The following is a 21,843-nucleotide window of genomic DNA, read 5'->3' as shown; positions in this document are numbered from 1 at the left end:
CATATGATACCACTTATATGTGAAATCTAAAAAAAAAGCAAATGAACTTTACAAACAGAAACAGACTCACATAGAAAACAAACCTATGGTTACCAGGGGAGTAAGGGGTTGGGAAGGGATAAATTGGAAATTGAGATTTGCAGATACTAACTACTATATATAAAAGATAAACAACAAGTTTATACTGTATGGCACTGAAACATGCTGTACACCAGAAATTGACACAACATTGTAAACTGATTATAATTCAATTTAAAAAAATCGACTAGATAAAACTGAATTTGTCTTTAAGATCTTCATACGCTGCGGGAGGCGAGGATGAATAAACATTACAACACAGCAAGCAGCACAAATTAATTTTGAAAATTTAAATATACAGATTATATATGCACAATAAAAACTCAAGTTGCACATTTGAATACAGACTATGAAATGAAAAGTGTCCCACTCTCCAGAGTTAACCATTGTTAATATTTTATGTGTATCTTCCCAGGACACTACCAGCCACATAATAATATTCAATGAACATATGTTTAGTATGTATTTTAAACCACCTCTGGTATCACAATATAATTGGGGGGGGGCCGCAATTAGATGTATTTATTTTAATGGAGGTACTAGGGATTGAACCCAGGACCTCACGCATGCTAAGCATGCACTCTACCACTGAACTATGCCCTCCCCACCTCACAATATAATTTTGCACCTTATCTTTTTCAGTTAAGATAGTTTGGAGATCTTTCCGTATCAGTTTATTTTTTAACAGTTAGTATTCCATTGCATAGGTTAATTTACTTAACTATCCCCACTATTTTTCTTTATAAGTAATGTTGTAGAAAACACCACTGAATACCTTTACATGCCTTTATGGGTATATTTTTTGGGTAACCACTACACATTGGAATCAATTTGTCAAAGGGCATATGCATTTAAATTTTGGTATACAGCTCTCCTACTCAATTCTGAAGGGCACTGCTGTTTAAGAGTAAAAGGAGAGTACACCATAAATTGACACATTGTAACTCACTGTACTTCAATTAAAAAAAAAAAGAGTAAAAGGAGAATCTAATAGAAAAATTCGGCAAAGGTGAACATGGGAGTTCAAAATCAGAACTAATGCTTAATCAAAATAAACATGTTAATTAACAACCAATTAACATGTGAAAAGATTTTCAATTTTGACAGCAAAAATATTCTTTAAAAATTCTTTAAAAAAGAGACCCAAACAAATATGGCTCACCAGTAGAAGATATTGTTGCAATATAGTTCAGCCTTCCTGGGTTTCTGCCTTCTGAATAGATTTTTGCCTTTTAGGGTGTCTAAGATGTCTTACACTGCAAGCAAACTCCCAATCGAGATCTGTTATAACAACTGCCCTTTGTTCAGCGTTCCTATAATTTTCAAGAATAAGGAAAGTGTGTTATTTAAATATATCTCTATTCAACATTTATGCCCAGGTGGTTATGGGTCTGCCCCCAGGGTACAGATGAGAACACCATTTCCTTTGGAATTGTAAAGAGTTAGGTTAAGGTGTCAATAAACTTAGAATGCTTGTAATACCTGTACTATGGAATCATGATGAAAAGAGAAAGCCAAGATAAATTTTCCCACTATTTAAGGGTATATAATTCTTCATACTTTGAATCTTTTACTCATCATTGCTTTTTAATGAGAATAATAAAGATGTTCTTTCCTTAAACTGAACAGAATCAAATAGATTTTAAACTATGACATGGAGCTAATTGTTTAGGTACTGACTTCAGCACACCCCTCAAAACTCAGAAAAATCTGTTATCAACTTAATTTTACTCATAAAGGCAAAAAAAAGATACATACCTTTATGGCTTCCTAAGCAATGGAATATGACTGACTTTCCACAAAATCCCTTAATTTCTCAAAAAATTAGTTGCTTCTCCTGCAGATTTGGTCCTCCTCCAGAAAATGGTATTAACTGTTGCTTCTGGTCAGCTTGCACCCAGTCAGATCAGAATGGGAAGTGGGTCAAAGACTCCTAAGTGCCTGTTTCGGCCTTCATTCTCCCCTTTACTCTTAGTGACAGAAGCCTGAGTTTCAGCTGGGCACTCTGCAACCCAGACTAAGACCCACTTTCCAGTTCCCTTTTCCTAAGTTTTGGCCTATGATATATGTGCTGAAATGATTTATGGGACGGCTGCTCAAAGGGAGCTGACTGACTGAGAGGAGTTTATTTTGGTCCTTCTGCCTTTTGTCCACATTTTGATGTGACGGCTGGAGCTTCAGCAGCCATGGAGGATCATATGATGACCTTAAGGACTGATGGAATGCCCTAGCATGGTGGAGCAGAAAGTCAGAGGCTGGGGTCCCTGGTAATATCATGGAACCATCTTACCAGTTCCAGACTGCTTGTCTCTGGCCTTCTCTATCTGACAGAAGACTTTTAAGTCATTCTCACTTTTGTTTGTTTGTTTTTAAACTATATGCAGCTGAACCAAAACCTTAGCAAAACATGAGGACTCACGAGTCTTCTCATGATAGACTGAGAAGTCTTTTCCAGACAGCAGTACTCCAAGCAGTTACTACCAATCAGCAAGTAATGTTTATCACCCTGGTGATGTATTCAGAAGTAGGCTCACCTAAGCTTAATAATCTTCATCATTCTCATGACATTTTGGCATTCAGTGTGAAGATCATTATTTCCTCCAAGCTAACTTTATTACTCGACTTTCAAAATTCCAAAATAAGCAGCATTTTAAAATTACATCATCAGTATTAAAGGAAGAAAGTCCAATCTCTTGCCCCAGGCATTTACTGAATAGTATCTATGCAGCAGCCACTATACTGACACTGGAATTATCAAGTAAGGCAGTCACTGCTTGGATTAATTCAGCCCAGTTCATTCAAATGACTTATGAAATCTCTTCTATAGTCTAAAGAAAATCTTAATTTCTAACTTGAATCAATGAGGTATTATGGCAGGGATAGGGCTGGGAAATGGTAAAGTTAGATTATCTTTGCTTTCCAAAATGCTTCTACTGATTGGGGATGGAAAAGGTGGGGATAATGGTGGGGGTGGGGGGTGGTTAGTAAAGCCAGTGGGGGAGAATGCTCATCATTTACCTGTACTTTAAGACATCTCTGAGTGTGATGTATTTCCAAACATCATTAGTTTTGCTGTATAGGAGTCTGTAGCAAATGTAAAATTATCAACCTGCCCTTCTGATTAAGCCTGTAAATCTGTGGACACTTGATTTGCCGCTGACTAAAAATCCCTCACTCAATCATGTGGCTCTCTACGACTTGGAGATGCGTGACTATGCATTTACCATGTTAAAGGCTCTGAGAAGTCCTGCAGTAAAGACTGTTGTTTACCTTTGACTCCACAGTCTCCATCTGGGGTCAAATTATTGTGGTCCAAAGCTGACTAAAAGGAAAACAAAGGAGACAGAATGGAGATAGCCTCCAACTTGGCCCCAAGAATCCTCTGCCAGAGCTGGCTACCGTGACTTTTCCTGAAGTTCTGCTTGCTTGCAAATGTACTGTCTCTGATATTTCATAAGGACAGGACACCTCATGAAGCCAGTTTGTCTTTGTGGTGATACCTCTGATGTTGAAAAAGACCTGACCTCTGCCTGAAGGCTTCTCCACACTCATTACATTCGTAGGGTTTTTCCTCATTGTGGATTCTCACATGCTGAGCAAGGTGTGAGTTTAGTCGGAAGGCTTTCTGGCATATAGTACACTTGAAAGGTTTTTCTCCAGTGTGAATCCTGTGGTGCCGAATAAGGTCTGAGGTCAGACTGAAGGCTTTCCCACACTCATTACACTGATGGCTTTTGGAGTGGCTGTGGATTCTCTGATGGTGGGTGAGGAGAAGGGCCTGACTAAAAGTCTTTCCACACTCTTTGCACTCAGAGGGCTCCTCCTGACTGTGGATTCTCTGGTGTCGATTAAGGTGAGAGCTGCGCCGAAAGTTCTTTCCACAGTGGATGCACAGATAAGGTTTCTCTCCAGTGTGGATTCTGAGATGTTCCAAAAGGCCTGCATTCTGGCTAAAGACTTTTCCACACTCCTTGCACTGATAAGGCTTCTCACCAAGATGGATTTTCTGATGTCTAATAAGGTGTGAACTTCTCTGAAAGGCTTTCCCACACTCGTGACACTGATGACCTTTCTCTCTGGAGCGGACTTTCTGATGTCCAGTAAGACTAGAACTCTGACACACCTCAGATGCACAGAGCTTTTCTCCTGTGTGCGAACCTTCATGCTTAATCAGATCTGAGTGCTGGATGAACCCCTCCCCACATTCTGAGCACTTATAGTCAGTCTTCTCTTTGGGCTGGGCTAGCTGCCTATCCAAGTTAGAGTCCCTGTAATGAGCCTCTATGGGTTCAGATATTTTCTCAGATGATTCCACTCTTCCACGGGAGTCTGTCTCTACAACCAGCTTCTCATTCTCAATCCTGGTCTCCTCACCTGGAACATTAAATACACACCACCAATTACTTGCTTTTTGGTGCTCAGGGAAAGAAATCTGCAATTAGGAGGAAAAAATTTGAATTAAGCCACGTGTGCAAAGTGGAAATGTCATGGATTCTTGTATTTGCATAGAACATATGTGGAACGATACATAAGAAGTTGTTAATAATGGCTGTCTTCAGGAGATTGTGGTGGAAGATGACTTATCTTAAATGGTTTGAAGTTTATCATGTGATACACTCATATATATACACACATACATACACATACACAGAAGTCAGCAAGCAAGCAAACTGTCATCAGGAGCATGGCTGTATGTTATAATGGCCTGTCACATGGAAAATAAAAAAGCTATGCCAGTTGAGAAAGGGACAGCACTAGAAATGAAAAAATGAATTGGCAATAACATGTAGACATGGTGCCAATTTTATCATTGATTAGCTATATAATCTTCAGTAATTTAAATCCTCTGGGCTTAGTGTCCTCACCAAGAAATCAAAAACATTGGACCCCAAGACCTTGAGGGTAACATGAAGTCCACAAAAATGTCTTCGCCTTTCCAGATCTCCTTGGACACAGTAACTGCTTTCCTGTGTGGTTCAATGAAGCTGTTACATCTCAGTGCTGTAGTACATTGCTCTAATGCCTGGCACATAAGAAACAGTAAACAATGTTTGCTGAATAAAACCTTAGCTCAGACACACAGGCAGAAGAGGGCGGGGGAACAGCAGATTTTAAGGCCAAGAGCACGAATGGGGATGCAAAGTCAGAACGAGAGAGTAAGAGGGGAGGTGGATGGAGAAAACAGAAGAGTGAGAGCCTAAGCAGTACTAACAACAAATGAGGGTTACACAGCATGAGCAAGATAAAGGCAGCAGATCATTCACAGAGTGAGAGTAGATGAATCCCAGCGTGAAAGGGAAAGTGAAGGGACTGGTAAGGAGACATCAGAGAAAGTAAAGTCACCAGTGGGGGCGGAAAGGTTAAACAAGGTAAACAATATACTGTGTGTAAAGGCCCTTTGCGCGAGAAGGAAGTAGCCTACATGGGGGAGGGAGGGAGAGTTAAGGGAAGAGAACAGGAGAGGTTCTTTTCCAAGGATGACATAACAATGTATAATAAGGGGAGGCAGGGGGCTCTGAAACCAAAAAACAACCTGAACTTTGAATATAAAATAACACTTGCAACAGACCTAGAGGGTAAGGAACAGTTTCAAGAATCTACTACTGCTAAATTTACTTTTCATATTTAAAATATACATCCATCATGGATTACAGGGCATAAATTCATTTCTGCATGGCTGTTTAGAAATGGTCGGCCTCTCTCTTTCAGCTACTCTATATAGAAAGCTTCCAGAAGAAGGGGAGATTTGAAGCAGACTCAGAAACCGAGAAGGGGAAGTAGGTAGTACATAAAAGAAGGCTTTAAAATGAAGATCAGCCATTCATCAAATAGACACTGAGGGTCTACTCTAGGCCAGGGACGGGAGCAGACTCAGGAAACAAAACAAAGCCCCTACCCTCTTGGGCTAGCAGGAGAAAAAGAGAAGTAAACCAGCCACTCTAATGTCATATGATCAGTTCTGTGGTGAGAGGAAACCTGGAGCTCTAGCAGCAGAGGTGGGGACACGGATCCAGACCTGGGGGACTTAGGGAAGGACAGAGAAAATGGTATCCAAACTCAGTCCTGATGGAAGAGTAGGAATTGGTCAGGGGGAGTGAGGAGAAAGTATTCCAGCCAGAAGAGGAGCAGATGGGAAATGGAATGCAGCTCAGCATGAGGGGAACACACAGTGTGAGCAGGTGGGACAAAGGGCAATGAACTGTCCCATATTGTCTGGGAATGAGGGGTTCCCGAGCACATGGAACAGTCGGAGCTAAAAGTCTCAAGCACACTGAAGCAAGCTGGTGATGTCAGGGCATATGAGGCTGCAAAGTCCACAAATGCCAGAACACGCCATATGAGGCCTTTGTTAATGGCCACTAGGAGTCACTGAAGGTGGTGGGTTATTTCTTATTTTTATTTTTTACTTTTTATTATGGACTTTTTCAAATGTCGAAAAAAAGTTGAAAGAATAACATTACTCAGCTCACTGAAGGGCTTTAAGAAGGGGAGTAACATTAATAAATTTGTGTTTAAATGATGAGAATGAACAGGAGGTAATTTAACTTCAATGGAAGCAGCAGGATGACTGACAGTAAAACAAAAAAGAGAAGCAGGGCTTATATCAGAAAGAGAAGAAAAATGCAAGGGACAGAAATTAGATCTCAGTGTCAGAGAAAATATAGTTGAGGGGGGAGCATACACAAGGTCCTGGGTTCAATCCCCAGTACCTCCTCTAAAAATAAATAAGTAAACCTAACTACCTTCACCCCCAAAATTTTTTAAAAATTGAAAAAAAAAAAAAGAAAATATATATTTGAGCAAAAAAGAATCCAGGCAACATTTAGAAATAAAAGACAGTAGTCATTTATAATAACTTGAAGATGGTAAGAAAAAATGAGTAACGAATCATGTGGCTGAATTCTTTGTCTTAGGTGAGAAACTAGCACTCCTTTTTTAACTCCTCCCCCACAGTAAGGGGGAGAAGAGGAAGGTGAACATCCACACAGGAGGAGGATTCGGTTTTAACTGAACAACAACAACAAAAACCAAAACCAAACCAAAGATTAGGGTATAAAGGAAATGTCTTCAGTGATGGAAACTTTTGTAATCTTGATTGTGGTGATGATTAGACAACTGTAATTACTCCATGTTTGTGAAAACTCACTTACAAAGAGTGATTTTACTGCGTGAAAATTATACCTCAACAAACCTGGCTCAAAACAAAAACAAAAAGCAAAATGCCAAAGGCACTGAGCAGGGCCTCAGGAGGGCACTATGAAGCCCGGCACATCTCACAGGCACGAAGATGCAGTCTACTTCTTACCCTCCTCTCTGTCAGGCTTTGGACCTTCACCCTCAGGTTGGACCTGCTGCTCCCACGCTGCTCTCAGAGGGGCTGTCTCCTCCACAAGTAGTTTCTGTTTCTTTGTCTGGTTTGAGTCCTAGGGACAATTAGGTACATGAGGGTTTAGAAGGAAACTGCTGTTCAGAAAAACAATGTTAGAAAAGAGAGTGAAGAGAAACCACACAGGAGGAGAGAAAAGAGGCTGGAGCACCTGGGGCACACTGCGTTCCCTCCCTCCCAGTAGGTAAGACTGCGGGGAGACCTGCAGCAGGAAACAGCCAGACTGAAAAGAAACTGAACCAGAGCTCAGCAGTGGGAGAACTGCTGGCCACCCCTCTGGCCAGAGGTCTCAATTCCTGCTTTCCTGCAAAAGAGCACATCTGACCCTTACCACCTGTTGTCCTGTTCCTCCCAGCTCCGGCTGCAAATCCTCCAGGACAACCACCACGTCTTCCCCGCTCTCTGGGTGACGCTCCCGCACCCGGACCTGGAGCTCCTCAGGCAGGATGGTCAGGAACTGCTCCAGCACCAGCAGCTCCAGGATCTGCTCCTTGGTGTGGGTCTCGGGCTGCAGCCACTGTCGGCAAAGTTCCCGGAGCCGGCTCAGTGCTTCTCGAGGTCCTGCAGTCTCTTCATAGCGCAGCTGCCTGAACTGTGTGCACAACGGCTCCGGTCTGAGGCCTGTGCCGTCTCCTTGCGGCTTGACTCCCTGTTCCTGAGTAGAGCCATGATCCTCCTTCACCACCCGAAGCCCCTCCTTCTTCAGGTTTAGAGGAGCTGGGGAATGAGCGCTCATCAGTGCTGTTGCCATCCCAGCTTCAGGCTGCTCTCTCTATCCTGGAGAACTTTCTTTTGACTGCCTCCTCAGGGATACCCCTGAAAAGGTAGTAACAAGAATTACAGAAACCATAATAATAATAGTAACAAGAATAAAAACAATAGCAACACCCCTCTGTTGAGTTTATACATTTCCAATAATTACTATCCATTTTTTTCACTCCAAAGCAACTGTACAAAATGAGAAGACTGTTTTACAGAAGATGGCCAGTTAACATAGCAGAAATAACAGATCTGAAAAAAAACACCATTTTGTAGCCTTTGATGAAATCACTGATTCAATCAAAGACCACAAATGGGTGAAACCATTAGGGGAAAGGAGTAGGGGGAAAGAGGATAATCTCATAGTTTCCAAGAATCACCACACTGATTGCTTATGAATTACCAAGGGGAAAATGGAGATATCGGGCAGTCACAGGCTTAATCAAATGAAACATAGCAACACCAACAGTAAGACAGCTGGCCTTGTGTCTTATCACTTATGAAGGATTTTTATTAAAAATGTTTAACATGAATCTAATAATGAGGAAACTTTCTGATAAATCCAGAATGTCCAGAATGTCTAGAATGCAGCTTATCTACAACAGGCATGCACTCTTCAAATCAATTACATGAAAAATAAAAAGAGACTGTGTGGAAGATATTTTTCTAGATTAAAGACACACAGCAAAATGCAATATGTGAAACTTGCTCTTGAGTTTAAAAAAAGATACAAATATGTTTTCAAGAATTCAGAAATCTGAATACGAAAAAATATATAGACAAACTATGGCCCAGCAGACCAAACAGAGCCCAAAGCCCGTTTTTGAATATAAAGCTTTACTGGAATACAGATACACCCACTTGTTTAGATATTGTTTATATCTGCTTTCACAATACATTGGCAGGACCGAGTACAGCTGACCCTTGAACAACGAGGCGCTGATCTCTGTGTAGTTGAAAATCTGAAAACTACTATCTCTGCCTCCAAAACAAAGGAACTGATAAATGAGCAAGGGTAGGAAGCTGAAACAGCTTGGATAGAATCAGGACTCCAACTAGTTCTTTTGATTCCACATATTATGCTCTCTAATCAAACATAAACTTTTAGTTAACACTTAATTAAAGATCTGTAAAATGAAAATATAAGTACTATGTTTTAACTGAAAAAAATCCCATGTAAGCGGACGCATGTGGTTCAAACTCTCGTTGTGCAACGGCCAACTGTAGTCACCACAGAAATAATATCATCTGCCAAGCGGAAAACATTCACTCTCGGGCCCTCTACAGAAAAAGTGTATAGATCCTGAGTTTTTTTTCTCAGGTGGGATACAGTTCTGTGGTCACATAAGAGAATATCCTTATTCTCACGAGATGGTGCTAACACTTATTTTCAAATGTTTCAGAGGGAAAAAAAGTGTGTGTGCGTGCATATGTGGAGAGAGAGAAAGAACACAAATGTAGCAGGATGTTCACAACTGCTGCTATGAGGGGTGTACAGTATTAATTATCCTATTTTTTCAACTTTCCTATAGATTTGAAAGTTCTCAAAATGTTGAGAAAGATACGAAATAAATAAAATTGCTTATATATTCATTAATTAAAGCCAATATCAGAATTAACTAAAAGAATGTAAGGATATGCATAGCTCATCTCATTTATTGTCTACCCTGTGCTGACTCTTAGTTGCTGGAGATGCAGAGATAAAAGAACTCCCTGGCCTCCAGAGCTCTCTGCTCCTCAAGAAATCTCAAGTGGATAAGCAATTACATACAGTTCAGTGTATTAGGTGTCATAAGGAGGCAGATACAGCATGCTTAGCAGAGCTCAGTGGTAAAATACCTAATTCCCAGTAGCAGGTCAGAAAAAGCTTCCTGGAAGTGAGTCCTTTTGATTCTTAAAAGACAAGTGAAAGTGAGGCAAGAAAATAGGGAAAGGGTTTTTCAGACAGAGAAAAGTCTGAGCATAGAGCTACTGGGAAGCCTAGAACTACCCTTCTGAGCAGTAGTCAGTTATGCCTAGGAAAAGGCTAAGTGGGGCTGGAACCCTGGGAAACACCTACATGTAAGGAAGAGAAGGGAGAAGGAACACCTGGAGAGGTAGGAGAACAAAGACAGTATACCCAGAAGACTGAGGGCATCTGTTTCTGGGAGTGTGGAGTGGTGGTGAAAGCCTGGGCCTCAGACAGGCCTGGGTTCTAATCCAGCCCCGCCACTTACAGTGTGACCTGGGACAAGGTACTTATCTTCTTAGAGCTTCAGTTTACTCATTTGTAAAATGAAGACAATATCAAATTCACAAAGATGTTTTGAGGTAAATGAGATGATCATTGTAAAGAATAGTAAATAATGGACTTATAATTGGAATTATGAAGAGGCAGTGTTCAAGAGAGGGAAATGTTATAGAAAGTTGGGTTAACCTAAGACCTGACATATACACTTAATTAAAAAACACAGAGGTCACAGTGACAATTCTGTTTATGGGATAGGGAGAACAGTCAGCCAGTCATGTGAAAATGGGAAAATGGAAAGAGTAAGCAAAAATTACTCTTTCAAAAAATAAGATATTCAAAGGAAGGAGAGAAATAGGACATAAGCTAGGAGGGGGTAATGTAGAAGACAGGTATGTTTGTACCTTCAGTTACTATCTTTATGCCAGTGATTTCCTTAATTTTCAGCCCAGGTATCTCAAGAGTGTGAGATCTGTATTTCCTTCTGGCTAGCTATCTGGTACCTGGATACCTCACAAAAGCCTCTCAAACCCTGTCAAAGTAAACTTGGAGAATTCCACCATCATCCTTTGAAATACGCCCTTGAAAACATGAGGATTTAGCATTCTTGATTTTGCCTACTCCTGAGAGACTCTAAAGATGAGTGAAATAGCATCTGTCAACTGCTGACACACACTTTTGAATCAATATGCATGAGGCTCACTCAATTAGTGGCTGTGCCTGGCTAGGTTTCAACAGCTTGCTGTTACATATTATGGATGTGCATATAGTATCACTCCCAGTTGATACTTATTTTTCTTTGTCAAAAATGGACTAAAAATTTAAAAAGCCAATCCTGCAACTTTAATTCTCCAACTCTCTTCTCATTAGTGCCCATACACACTTCATGTCTCAGTGTAATAGGGAAGAACAAAACTGACTCCGTATTAGATCTGTTCCTTTAGCTCTAACCCTGTGCTCTGTTTCCTGTGCTTAGTCATGCTCCTTCCACACCTTTTGTAAAAGAATGTTGCCTATAACCCGAAATATATAGGATAACCCATTCTCAAGGCTCTGACCGTCAAGGATATAACACTTTCCCATTCATATAAAGATAAAAAGTTGCAGAATAGAAAATAACATTTGTCTTGTTGGAGGTTTATAGGGACACCTTGACCTGACCTATCTGTACAGCTGCAAGAACAAAGGATTCCGATATCAAGAAGTCTGTAACAACCAACCACAACCCCTCCCCTTTTTAGTACAAAAAGAGCCTAACCTCTGGCTTGGGGAAGATGGTTCTCCAGGACATTAGTCTGCTATATTCTCGGTCTCCTGGTTTTCCGAATAAAGTTATTCCTTGCCCCAACATCTTGTCTCTAGATTTATTGGCCTTTTGTGTAGTGAGCAGAACGAGTTTGTATTCAGTAACATCAACACAGTAAAATAAATCAGCACAACTATTCAATGTGTTTTACTTGCATTAATGCATTTAATCCTCACCTATCCTAACCTCAATGAAGTACATACTATTATTAACCTCACTGTACAGAGAAGGAAACTGAGATAGAAAGTGTTAAATAACTTGCACAAGATCCCCAAAATTGAACCTTAGATCTTTCCTCCAATATTTCTGGCAACCACAGGCCAAGAACCTTGGATTTATCTTTGTTTTCTCTCCTACTTTCATACTCCACATCTGATCCAACAGCAAATCCTGCCAGCTCTACTTTCAAAACAGTTCATTAGTCTGTTACTAGCCACTTCTACTATAATACTAGACCAAGATATTCTTATCTCCTACCTGAATCACTTGCAAGAGCCTCCCAACTTAAGTTTCCCTGATTCCACTCCTACCTCCCTACAGTCTTCTCATCATGCCTTTCCAGCTATAGATGCTTTAAAACATAAGTCAGATGTTTTTCGTCTGCTCAAAATTTTTCGAAAACTCTTTTCACACCAACATATAATCAAATTCCTCACACAATACAATGCCCAATTTTCCCACAAGCCTCCTCCCACACCCACTACCCAATGTCTCTGAGATCATCCTCTACACCTTCACCAAGTTCACGTGCTCCGACCACTCCGGTCTCCCAGCTATTCCTCGAATATGTCAGGCAAGCTCCCGCTTTAGGGCCTCTGTTGCTGTTCCCTCTGCCTAGAAATCTCGTGCCCTCCCAAGGCCACATAGGTCTTTTCACCTCCCTCAGGTTTCTGCTCAAATGTTACCTTCTAAGGCTTACCTTTAATACGTATTTAAAACTAAGCTCAATAGATGAAAAATAAGCAGCAAAAGGTTGCGCCCCGGTAACTACACCCACCACTTCATTCCTCTTCCAGGCCCCAGTATGAACACCTCCCGCTCCCGCCCCCGTCCACACGGCCCCTTCTCCGCACTCTCACCTCCAGGGAATCAGCTGCTCCCCGCCCACTGGCCGCAGTTCCTCCCCAACCTGGAGCACAGTCATCACTCACCTCACCAGGCGACCGGTAAGAAAAGTCTAACGCTCCTCAAGCGTCCTCTTCGCTCTTTGCGGAGCGCCTGATCTCGCGCCGCGGCGCACTTCAGCATCCGCTCTAGGAATGCCGGAGGACCGCAGCTCGCTGGCCTCCTGCTCCCGCTTGCGATAGGAGACCAAGTTCCAGCCCATTGGCTGAACGTTTTCTGAGTCCCACGGCTGGGAGGGGCGTCCACGTGTGAGCTTGGGTTGGTGTTTGAGGTTTTGTTTGTTTGTTTCACTTTTATGCCGAAATCCGTTTTATTTATGTAGAAACAGGCCAGCTCAGTTTAGTGTTGTCACAAACAACTGGCATTCCCACTTTGCTCACTCACATAATTAAAATACAGACACATATTTTACCATTTCTCTCCAATTTAAAAAGGTCATTAAATACAGTGGCAAAAATAAATGTCAAAGTATTTTGAAGATTAACTGAACAATGAACATATATTTGTATTAAAAGTTTTAAGGTAATAAAAAAATTGTCTATTACAATACTCTGCAATCGAAGATAGGGTTGGGTAGGGGTGCGGGGCATCAGATAGCACCACCAAAATAAATTGTGCTGAAGAAAACAGAAATATTCCCTTTCTGATTCACCTCAAAACAAATAGAAATATTCCCTCTCTTATCCACCTCATCACAAACTACTCCCCCTTTCAAACTCTTTACCCTGGCTGGCATCTTAAGATTATTGATTGCATTGGATATCCCATGAAAATCAAAACCCTTTATGTTGCTTACTCCCTAAGCTGCTGATGGCTATGGGCAAGAAGCCTTCCCTTGTGCTATAGAACTTAAAACAAAAACAAAAACAAAAACACACCACTATATACCCATTAGGACCCCTTATGCCAGTGGAGGAGATTTATATTTTGAAAAACATTATTTTAGATAATTCCACAGTCATAAAATGAGGCAGTTAATGATGTTGTATAAAGTTTATCAATTGTAAATTAATCAGCAGCAGCCTCACTAGTTTGCTTTCTTGGGCTGTTTCTCAGCATTGAGTAAAACTCAGCATAACTCTGGTGGTTAAGACCGCCTGTTTGATCTGTTCAACTTCCTCCTGGAGCAGAGTTTAATACTAAAATGATTCTGATGGTTTCTTGAACCTAAAGATGACACAATTTTTTGTTGTGCTAGGTTTTTTCTATTCTACAACCCATAACCACATACTCTAAGTGAAAATGCTTAAAAAAAGAAAAAGTTGTTTTAACTCCTTTTTTTGGCTCCCTGAGACCAAAGTGACCACAAATTCCAACCCTCAAAATCTGTTTTAAGGCAGATTTACCGGCCAGGTTCCTCTCTAACAGGAGCATTAAACAGCAAGCTAAGGAAAAGGACAGCACAAAACACTGTCACCAGAACTCTACTGAGGGCATTACACTTACTATTTGTTGCATTGTGTGTATTTTGTCTTTTTGAACAAGAAGCCCACCAATCTTACCTTGGTCTACTTAGAAGCTATAGTTTCTCAGCTGTATCTTTTCCCCAGGTACAAAAGACAAAGGTATTTAAGTGTATGGCTAGCGTTAGTGCCTCTTTTGCAGACTCAAAGGGCAATTATGATCAAATGTTTCCCCAAAAAGCAATTCAAAAGCCAAATAAGAGGAGAAAATATCCTCAAGATATGTAATAAGGAACTAATTTATTTATTATTTGATGAGTTCTTATGATCGATAAGAAAATGACCAACAACCCAGTAGGAAAATGGACAAAGGTTATAATGTGGGTATTTCACACACACATACACACACACACACACAAGGTACAAAAGACTCACACATATATGTATACATATGTACATATATATGAAAGTATGCTCAACCTTACTCTTATTTACAGAAAATAAAATAAAATGAAATGCCATTTTCATATCAGATTGGCAAAGATCAAAAGGTTTAGAAACACAATACTGGTAGGTGAGTGTGTAAACTGGTGCACGTCATTTGGAAGGCAATGTTGCAATATCTATTAAAATTTAAAAGCACATAGAGCTGAATATGACATTCTTAGACTTTCTCTGACCACTCTATCAAAAATTACATTACTATCTCTAGCTTGTTTTCTTCATAGCATACTATAATTTATATTTGTCTGTTAGCTATTTAAAGTCTATCTCTCCCAGTACAGTGTAAAAATCTATGATGGCAGAGATCAAGTCTAACTTATTCTTTGGTTTATCCCTAATACCTGCCATAGTGCCTAACACATAGAAAGCATCTAATAAATACCTTCCCTTTGATCCAATAATTTCACTTCTACACGGCCATTTTTAGATGACCCAAAGGATTATATTTGATCCAATAATTTTACTTCTAAATGAGTGTTCTACAGATAATACACTCAGACATCTGCAAAGATTTTCACTACAGTATTTATTGTGTAATTGCAAAAATGGAAAACATCTTAAACATCTTAAAATATAAAATATGTTCTTCCATATGATAGAATATTATAAAGTCACTAAAAAGAATGAGATAGATTTATATGCATTGATATAAAGCATCTCCCAAGATATATTGTTTAGTAAAAAGATGTAGATCCATCTGTGTAGTCTGGTATGGTTTGTTTCTAAAAATGGAAATATACACATGTAATAAGGTGGCTTTCACTCAATGCTCTTTGGGGAAAATCTCAAGCTAGTGTGGTCCAGTTCAACCAAATCACATACTGGGGAAAAAGTGCCCGTCTACATCTCTCTGCCCTGCCAGATTCTGGAACCCCTTCACTGTTAGCTCTATGGGCTTACCAGGGTCTTAAGCCTTGAAAAGGGGCTTAAACAAATTAGATGGTCTGATAGTACTGAAATCTCAGGATTTAGGCAGATGTCACTGGATGACAACAAAGACTTTATCATGGACCATGAGTGGAGCTCACTGTCTCCTCCAGCACTGGTGTTAGCCAGTTTTTCAACACTAACTCTCTTGTCCACGTGGTCCCTCCTGAGCTTATCTCCTTTTCATGAGCTCTATCAACTGCCTCCTCCTTGATAACTTCTCATTTTTTTCTCTCTCCTCTTGTAGATCCAGGGGTAGGCCATTCTATTTCCCTGGCAACAACACCTTTTCTAAGGGGAAACATGTGACCTAAGCGAATCCAAATTGGGCTGAGTCTCAGCATTTTGTTTACAATATCAAGACAAAAATGCTCTTTCCCTCTTCATAGGTTTACTAGGAAATATAGAACCAAACTCAGGAGCTTTGGCAGCCTTTTTATTATTTAACGGAAACCTGCCTAGAAAGCAAAATGATCCACAGAGAAGACAAAATCTTACTAAAACCATGCAGGGAACCTGTCCTCCTGCTGGACTTCTCAGTTACATGAGCCAGTAAATCTCCTCTAATTTTAAACTCAGTCTGTTAAATGAAAACCAGAAGTATGCACTCAATGGATACACTCAATACTTTGCTCTTTCTGAGGTTCTTCTGGTTCTCCCTAGGGAAATGAATGGCTCCATGAGGCAATGAAGCCCTCAAAGAGAGAAAAGTCAGAGCAACAGAGGGAGAAAAAAAAGAAACTTCAGGTTCATAGCTCCAACCTTCTTGTGCAATATATATACACAAAACTTATGGGCAGATATATAAGATGCCAAAAAGAGATTTCTTTGGGTAGAAGGATCAGGGGACTGGAGTAAAAGACTCACATTTTACTGACTCTCCTCTTGTAGTATTTGAATATTTAAACCATGTTCACATATTACTTTTTAACTTAAAAATAACAAAAAAAATAAATTGCTGAAGAGATCTCAAAAAGCAGCTTTTTCTTGAGGAACTCACTGACATAGTAGGTATAGTAGCACCAGAAACTCTTTTAATTTTGGTCATATAAAATTGTTGTTAAAAGTCCTGCTACAGAATAAAAGTCCTTATTTGTCATCTTTCCCTTTTGTCTTTCGGTACACCATCTCTCGGAAACTGGCTAGAATCTTACTCTCTCTCTTCCGTCTCTCTTCTTGGTTAAAGGATGCAAGGGCTCTCTTCTCATCAGCACTGTAGATCTGGTTCTCTTTACGCAGTCGTACAGCCTCCATTCTGCGATGCCTGCTACCACTCATAACATAACCTGAGCATTCAAATGAAGCAATCTCTTCACTCGTCAGCCCAATTTCACCTCTTCGTGGGATACGCTTCCCAGCTTTTACATACTCAGCCATAGCTGCACCTTCACCTGGAAGCAGAGCATGGCCATAGTTCAAAGGTTTCCCATCTTGAGAGGTGTATATTACAGGTGCCTCAGGACCTATCAGATCCATGTTATCTGCAATTTTTGACCGCTCAATCCAGGTATCTTCTGGCAACTCCCCTTCCGAATCCTTATAGCTTGAGTCACTGGATTCTTGTTTAGTCTTTTTAGTCTTCTGTTTCTTGGGCTTTTTAGCTCTGTGTTCCTTTCTTTTCTCTTTCTTCTTGGCTTTTTTTGCTCTCTTTTTATCATCATCAGAGGTAGAATTAGTGTCGGAGTCTAAATTACTGTCAGGATTATCGGAATATTTCCTATGTTTTCTTTTGGACTTTTTCTTTCTTTTTTTCTTATTTTTTGAATGACTGGCCTTTTCCTTTTTCTCTTTTTCTTGGGAGCTGGCATTTGAACTGCTGCTCTTCTTAGTCTTTATCTCTTCATCCTCAACTGGGGTGTGTTCATCAGAATCTGGCTCAGGAAACTGGGGAGACAGCCCCCACACCTCAGGAGCTCCCAACTCCCCAATTCTTTCTCTCTCTTTCAGCCTCCTCTGTCGATAGATCTCCTCCTCCTTCTCATAGTCTTCCGTCCACTGCCGGTCGTCCGCATAGTGGTGGTGATAGTAACGGTGTCCGCCATAGTAAATGGAAGAAGAGGACGAGTAGGCGTAATTGCAGAGCCCGGAGTGCCGCTCTCGGGACCCAGAGCGGCTGAGGGGGTAAGGAGTGCCAACGCCCGACTCACCCCACGGAGGCCGGAGGCCCTCGCGGCCGCGGGAGTAAGAGTGACAACGGCCGCCCCATGGAGAGCGTCTAGCGTGAGCGGACGACGGGCTCCTCGACGAGCTGCGTCGCCGTTTCCGAGAGCCCGAGGTGTCCTCGGGATAGCGGGACCGGGACACTGGCGCCATTGCCCGCGCTTTCACAGAGGCGGTTTCTACAGAGACGCCGGCTGGCCTGAGAATCCCGCCCACCCGGTGCGCTAGCAACGGTCGGGCGCACGACTTCCGCTTCTGTCCGGTTGCCACGTGAAGACCCAATCAACATGTGGGCTGTGAGGCCCCTGCTTTAGCTGAGGCTGCGTGGAGGCCTCTTCTCCAGAGTGGAAGAAGCGGGTACAGTCCCGCCTGTTTTCAGGATTTACAGTCCCCAACCTGAGCCCTGTGGGAACACAGAGAAATTCGCATCAGTGAACCCCTCAACTGTTCAAACACTCCATTCTCTACCTGATTATCTGCCTTCAACCAGCTTGATGGTTACCTTTCTCTCCTCCCATACTCATTTTTACCCCTTTGTGAAGTTTCCCTACTTCTCACCTTCTCTTGTTTACCCCTTAAACAAGGAGTTTGTCCACCACCTTCATGGCAAAGCTACCTGTTAAGGACTACCAAATCCCACTTGGAAGCAAAAACCAGAATTTTTTTTTAAATCAAAATTTGAGTTCAGCCTAAACATCACATCAACAAAAGAGAGATCAAAAACCACATGATCATCTCAATAGATGTAGAAAAAAATTTTTCATAAAATTCAACATCCATACATGATAAAAACTCTTACCAAAGTGGGTAGAGAGAGAATATATTTCAACATAATAAAAGCTATTTATGACAAACCCACAGCGAACATAATATGCAATGGTGAAAAGCTGAAAGCCTTCCTGCTAAAATCTGGACAAGACAAGGATACCCACTCTCACCACTGCTATTCAACACAGTAATGGAAGTCCTAGCTACAGCAACCAGGCAAGAAAAAGAAATAAAAGGGATCCAAATTGGAAGGGAAGAGGTAAAATTGTCACTATATACAGATGGCATGACGCCATATATAGAAAACCCTAAAGACTCCATACAAAAAATGCTAGAGCTGATAAACAAATTCAGCAAGGTAGCAGGATACAAGACTGATACACAGAAATCTGTTGCATTTCTTTACACTAACAATAAAATATCAAAAAAGTAAAGGGAAAAAAATCCCTTTTAAAATCACAACAAAAAATAAAATAAAATACTTAGGAATATCACCACCTTGACCAAGGAGGTGAGACTTACAGGCTAAGAATTATAAAAAATTGATAAAGGATGTTAAAGCTGATTTAAAGAAATGGAAAGCTATCCTATGCTCTTGAATTGGAAGAATTAATATTGTTAAAACTGCCATACTACCTAAAGCAATCTATAGATTTAATGACAGCCCTATCCAATTACCCAGGACCCTTTCCACAGAACTAGAACAAATAATGCTAAAATTTATATGGAATCACAAAAGACCCAGAATTTCCAAAGCAATACTGAAGGAAAAGAATGAAGCTGGAAACATAACCCTCCCAGACTTCAGACAATACTACAAAGCTACATTAATCAAAACAGTGTGGTACTGACACAAAAACAGGCACATGGATCAATGGAACAGAATAGAGAGGCCAGAAATAAATGCACACACCTATGGTCAATTAATCTTTAGCAAAGAAGGCAAATATATACAACGGAGAAAAGACAGTATCTTTGGCAAGTGGTATTGGGAAAGCTGGAAAGCCACCTGTAAATCAATGAAATTAAAACACTCCTTCACACAACACACAGAAATAAACTCAAAATGGCTTAAAGACTTAAATATAAGACATGACACCATAAAACTCCTAGAAGAGAACATAGGCAAAACATTCTCTGACATAAATCACAGCAGTGTTTTCTTAAGTCAGTCTCCCAAGACAATAGAAATAAAAGCAAAAATAAAAAAATAGGACCTAATCAAACTTGTAAGCTTTTGCATAGCAAAGGAAATCATAAAAAAATGATAAGACAACCTACAGACTGGGAGAAAATGTTTGCAAATAAAATGACTGATAAGAGCTTAATTTCCAGAATATACAAACAGCTCATAAACTCAGTAACAAACAAAACAAACAACCCAATCAAAAAATGGGCAGAATAGCTAAACAGACATTTCTACAACGAAGACACACAGATGGCCAATAGGCACATGAAAAGATGTTCAATATCGTTGATTATCAGAGAAATGCAAATCAAAACTGCTATGAGGTATCACCTCACATGGTCAGAATGGCCATCACTAAAAAGTCCACAAATGATAACTGTTAGAGAGGGTGTGGAGGAATGCAACCCTTCTATACTGTTGGTGGGAATGTAAATTGGTGCAGCCACTATGGAAAACAGTATGAAGATTCCTTAAAAAGCTAAAAACAGAGTTAACATATGATCCAGTAATCCCAGTCCTGGGCATACATCTGGAGAAAACTCTAATCTGAAGTTACATGCACCCCAATATTCATAGCAGCACTACTGACGATAGCTGATACATAGATGAAACCTAAATGTCTATCAACAGATGATTAGATAAAGAAGGTGTGGTATATATGTACAATGGAATTCTACTCAGCCATAGATATGAGATAATGTCATTTGCAGCAACATGGGTGGACCTAGAGATTATCATGGTAACTGAAGTAATTTAGGCAGAGAAAGACAAATATCATATAATATCACTCCTATGTGGAATCTTTAAAAGTGACACAAATGAACTTATTTACAAAACAGAAATAGACAGACATAGAAAACAAACTTATGATTGTCAAAGGGGAAGGTGGGGGAAGGGATAATTTAGGAGTTTGGGATTAGTAGATACAAACTACTATATTTAAAATAGGTAAACAACAAGGTCCTGCTGTATGACACAGGGAAATATATTCAGTATCATATAATAACCTGTAATGAAAAAGAATACGAAAAAGAATATATATAGTATAACTGAATCTCTCTGCTGTACACTAGAAATTAAAATTGTTAATCAACTATACTAAAAAAAAAGGTACTTGAATTGCATTCTGCTGAACTGCAAAATGAGGGAGGCTTATTTAGGTAAAAACCACAGAGTTATATAAATTGTAAAGAATTAGGATTGGAGTTGGCAAGAAGTAAGGGTACTTGTTAAGCAAGAATTGGTTAGGGTTCAAAATAGACGCATAGTTACAAGGGGAGACCTCAAGACCAGAAAGTTGCGGCTAGCAGCTACCAGCAGGTATTATTTTGCGAATAGCTGGTGGTGCCCTTGGAGTTTGATACAGTTCGGAAAATTCAAGTTCCCAGTGATATAGGAACATGTCTGAAACCACATCCACAATGGCAACCCAGTTCTAATTTGGATGTCTGAACCACAGTTTCATATCTTGTCAGAACAAAGAAGACACGTCAAACATGACAGGGGTATATTCCTTCAAGCTTTCAAAAGAGACAGATTAGCACATACACAGCAAGTCAGCACGACCTTGATTCTGGGAAAGGACCCTCTTCTTCAAAGGAGTAACAGCACTAGCATATAGGAAGGGGGTCATTTATTCCTATCCTCAGTACATGCATTCTTTTTTTTTTTTTAATGGTTAAAGCAGATGTACATCGTATAAGTCAGAATGACCTCCCTGTATCTCAATAGGTAAACATTTCTTCCATCACCATCTACTATTACTATCCTCATTTATAGATTGGGAAAGTCAGGCACAGAAAGGTTAAGTAACTTACAAAAGTCACTCAGCTAGTAAGCCAGGAATACAAACCCAGGTAACTTGGCTTGAGAGTCTATAGATCTAACCACTATGCTAGACCATAAATGAGGGCTGGGAAGAAACAAGAAGAAAGAAAGCAGGAGATCGTGTGGTCCCTGATGCCACTAGATGTCCCTGATGTTCCTAGTGCCAGAACACTAGAGTGTTCT

The 21,843-nt window shown here is 40.4% G+C and overlaps 2 protein-coding genes across 4 annotated transcripts; both read right to left on the bottom strand.

The window, feature by feature from the left end:
* Positions 1-2,351: 2,351 nt before the first annotated feature.
* On the bottom strand, positions 2,352-12,995 carry ZSCAN26 (zinc finger and SCAN domain containing 26). 3 transcript variants are annotated; one of them, XM_010974694.3, is made up of 4 exons: positions 12,909-12,995; positions 7,797-8,281; positions 7,385-7,502; positions 2,352-4,452 (listed from the first exon to the last, which is right to left on the bottom strand). In XM_010974694.3, the coding sequence occupies exons 2-4, from the start codon at positions 8,214-8,216 to the stop codon at positions 3,548-3,550; spliced, it is 1,443 nt and encodes a 480-aa protein (XP_010972996.2). In that variant the 5' UTR covers positions 8,217-8,281; positions 12,909-12,995; the 3' UTR covers positions 2,352-3,547. The 3 variants fall into 3 exon arrangements, with proteins under 3 accessions (XP_010972996.2, XP_031291297.1, XP_031291295.1); XM_031435437.2 differs by having other exon boundaries at positions 7,800-8,281; XM_031435435.2 differs by having other exon boundaries at positions 12,837-12,913.
* A 3,795-nt stretch (positions 12,996-16,790) lies between these two features.
* On the bottom strand, positions 16,791-18,029 carry NKAPL (NFKB activating protein like). Its single transcript, XM_010974697.3, has one exon. The coding sequence runs from the start codon at positions 18,027-18,029 to the stop codon at positions 16,806-16,808; it is 1,224 nt and encodes a 407-aa protein (XP_010972999.1). The 3' UTR covers positions 16,791-16,805.
* Between the last annotated feature and the right edge of the window lie 3,814 nt (positions 18,030-21,843).

The sequence above is a fragment of the Camelus dromedarius genome, chromosome 19, assembly GCF_036321535.1.
Source record: "Camelus dromedarius isolate mCamDro1 chromosome 19, mCamDro1.pat, whole genome shotgun sequence".
Lineage (NCBI taxonomy): Eukaryota > Metazoa > Chordata > Mammalia > Artiodactyla > Camelidae > Camelus > Camelus dromedarius.
This window is presented reverse-complemented; position numbering and strand designations above follow the sequence as displayed.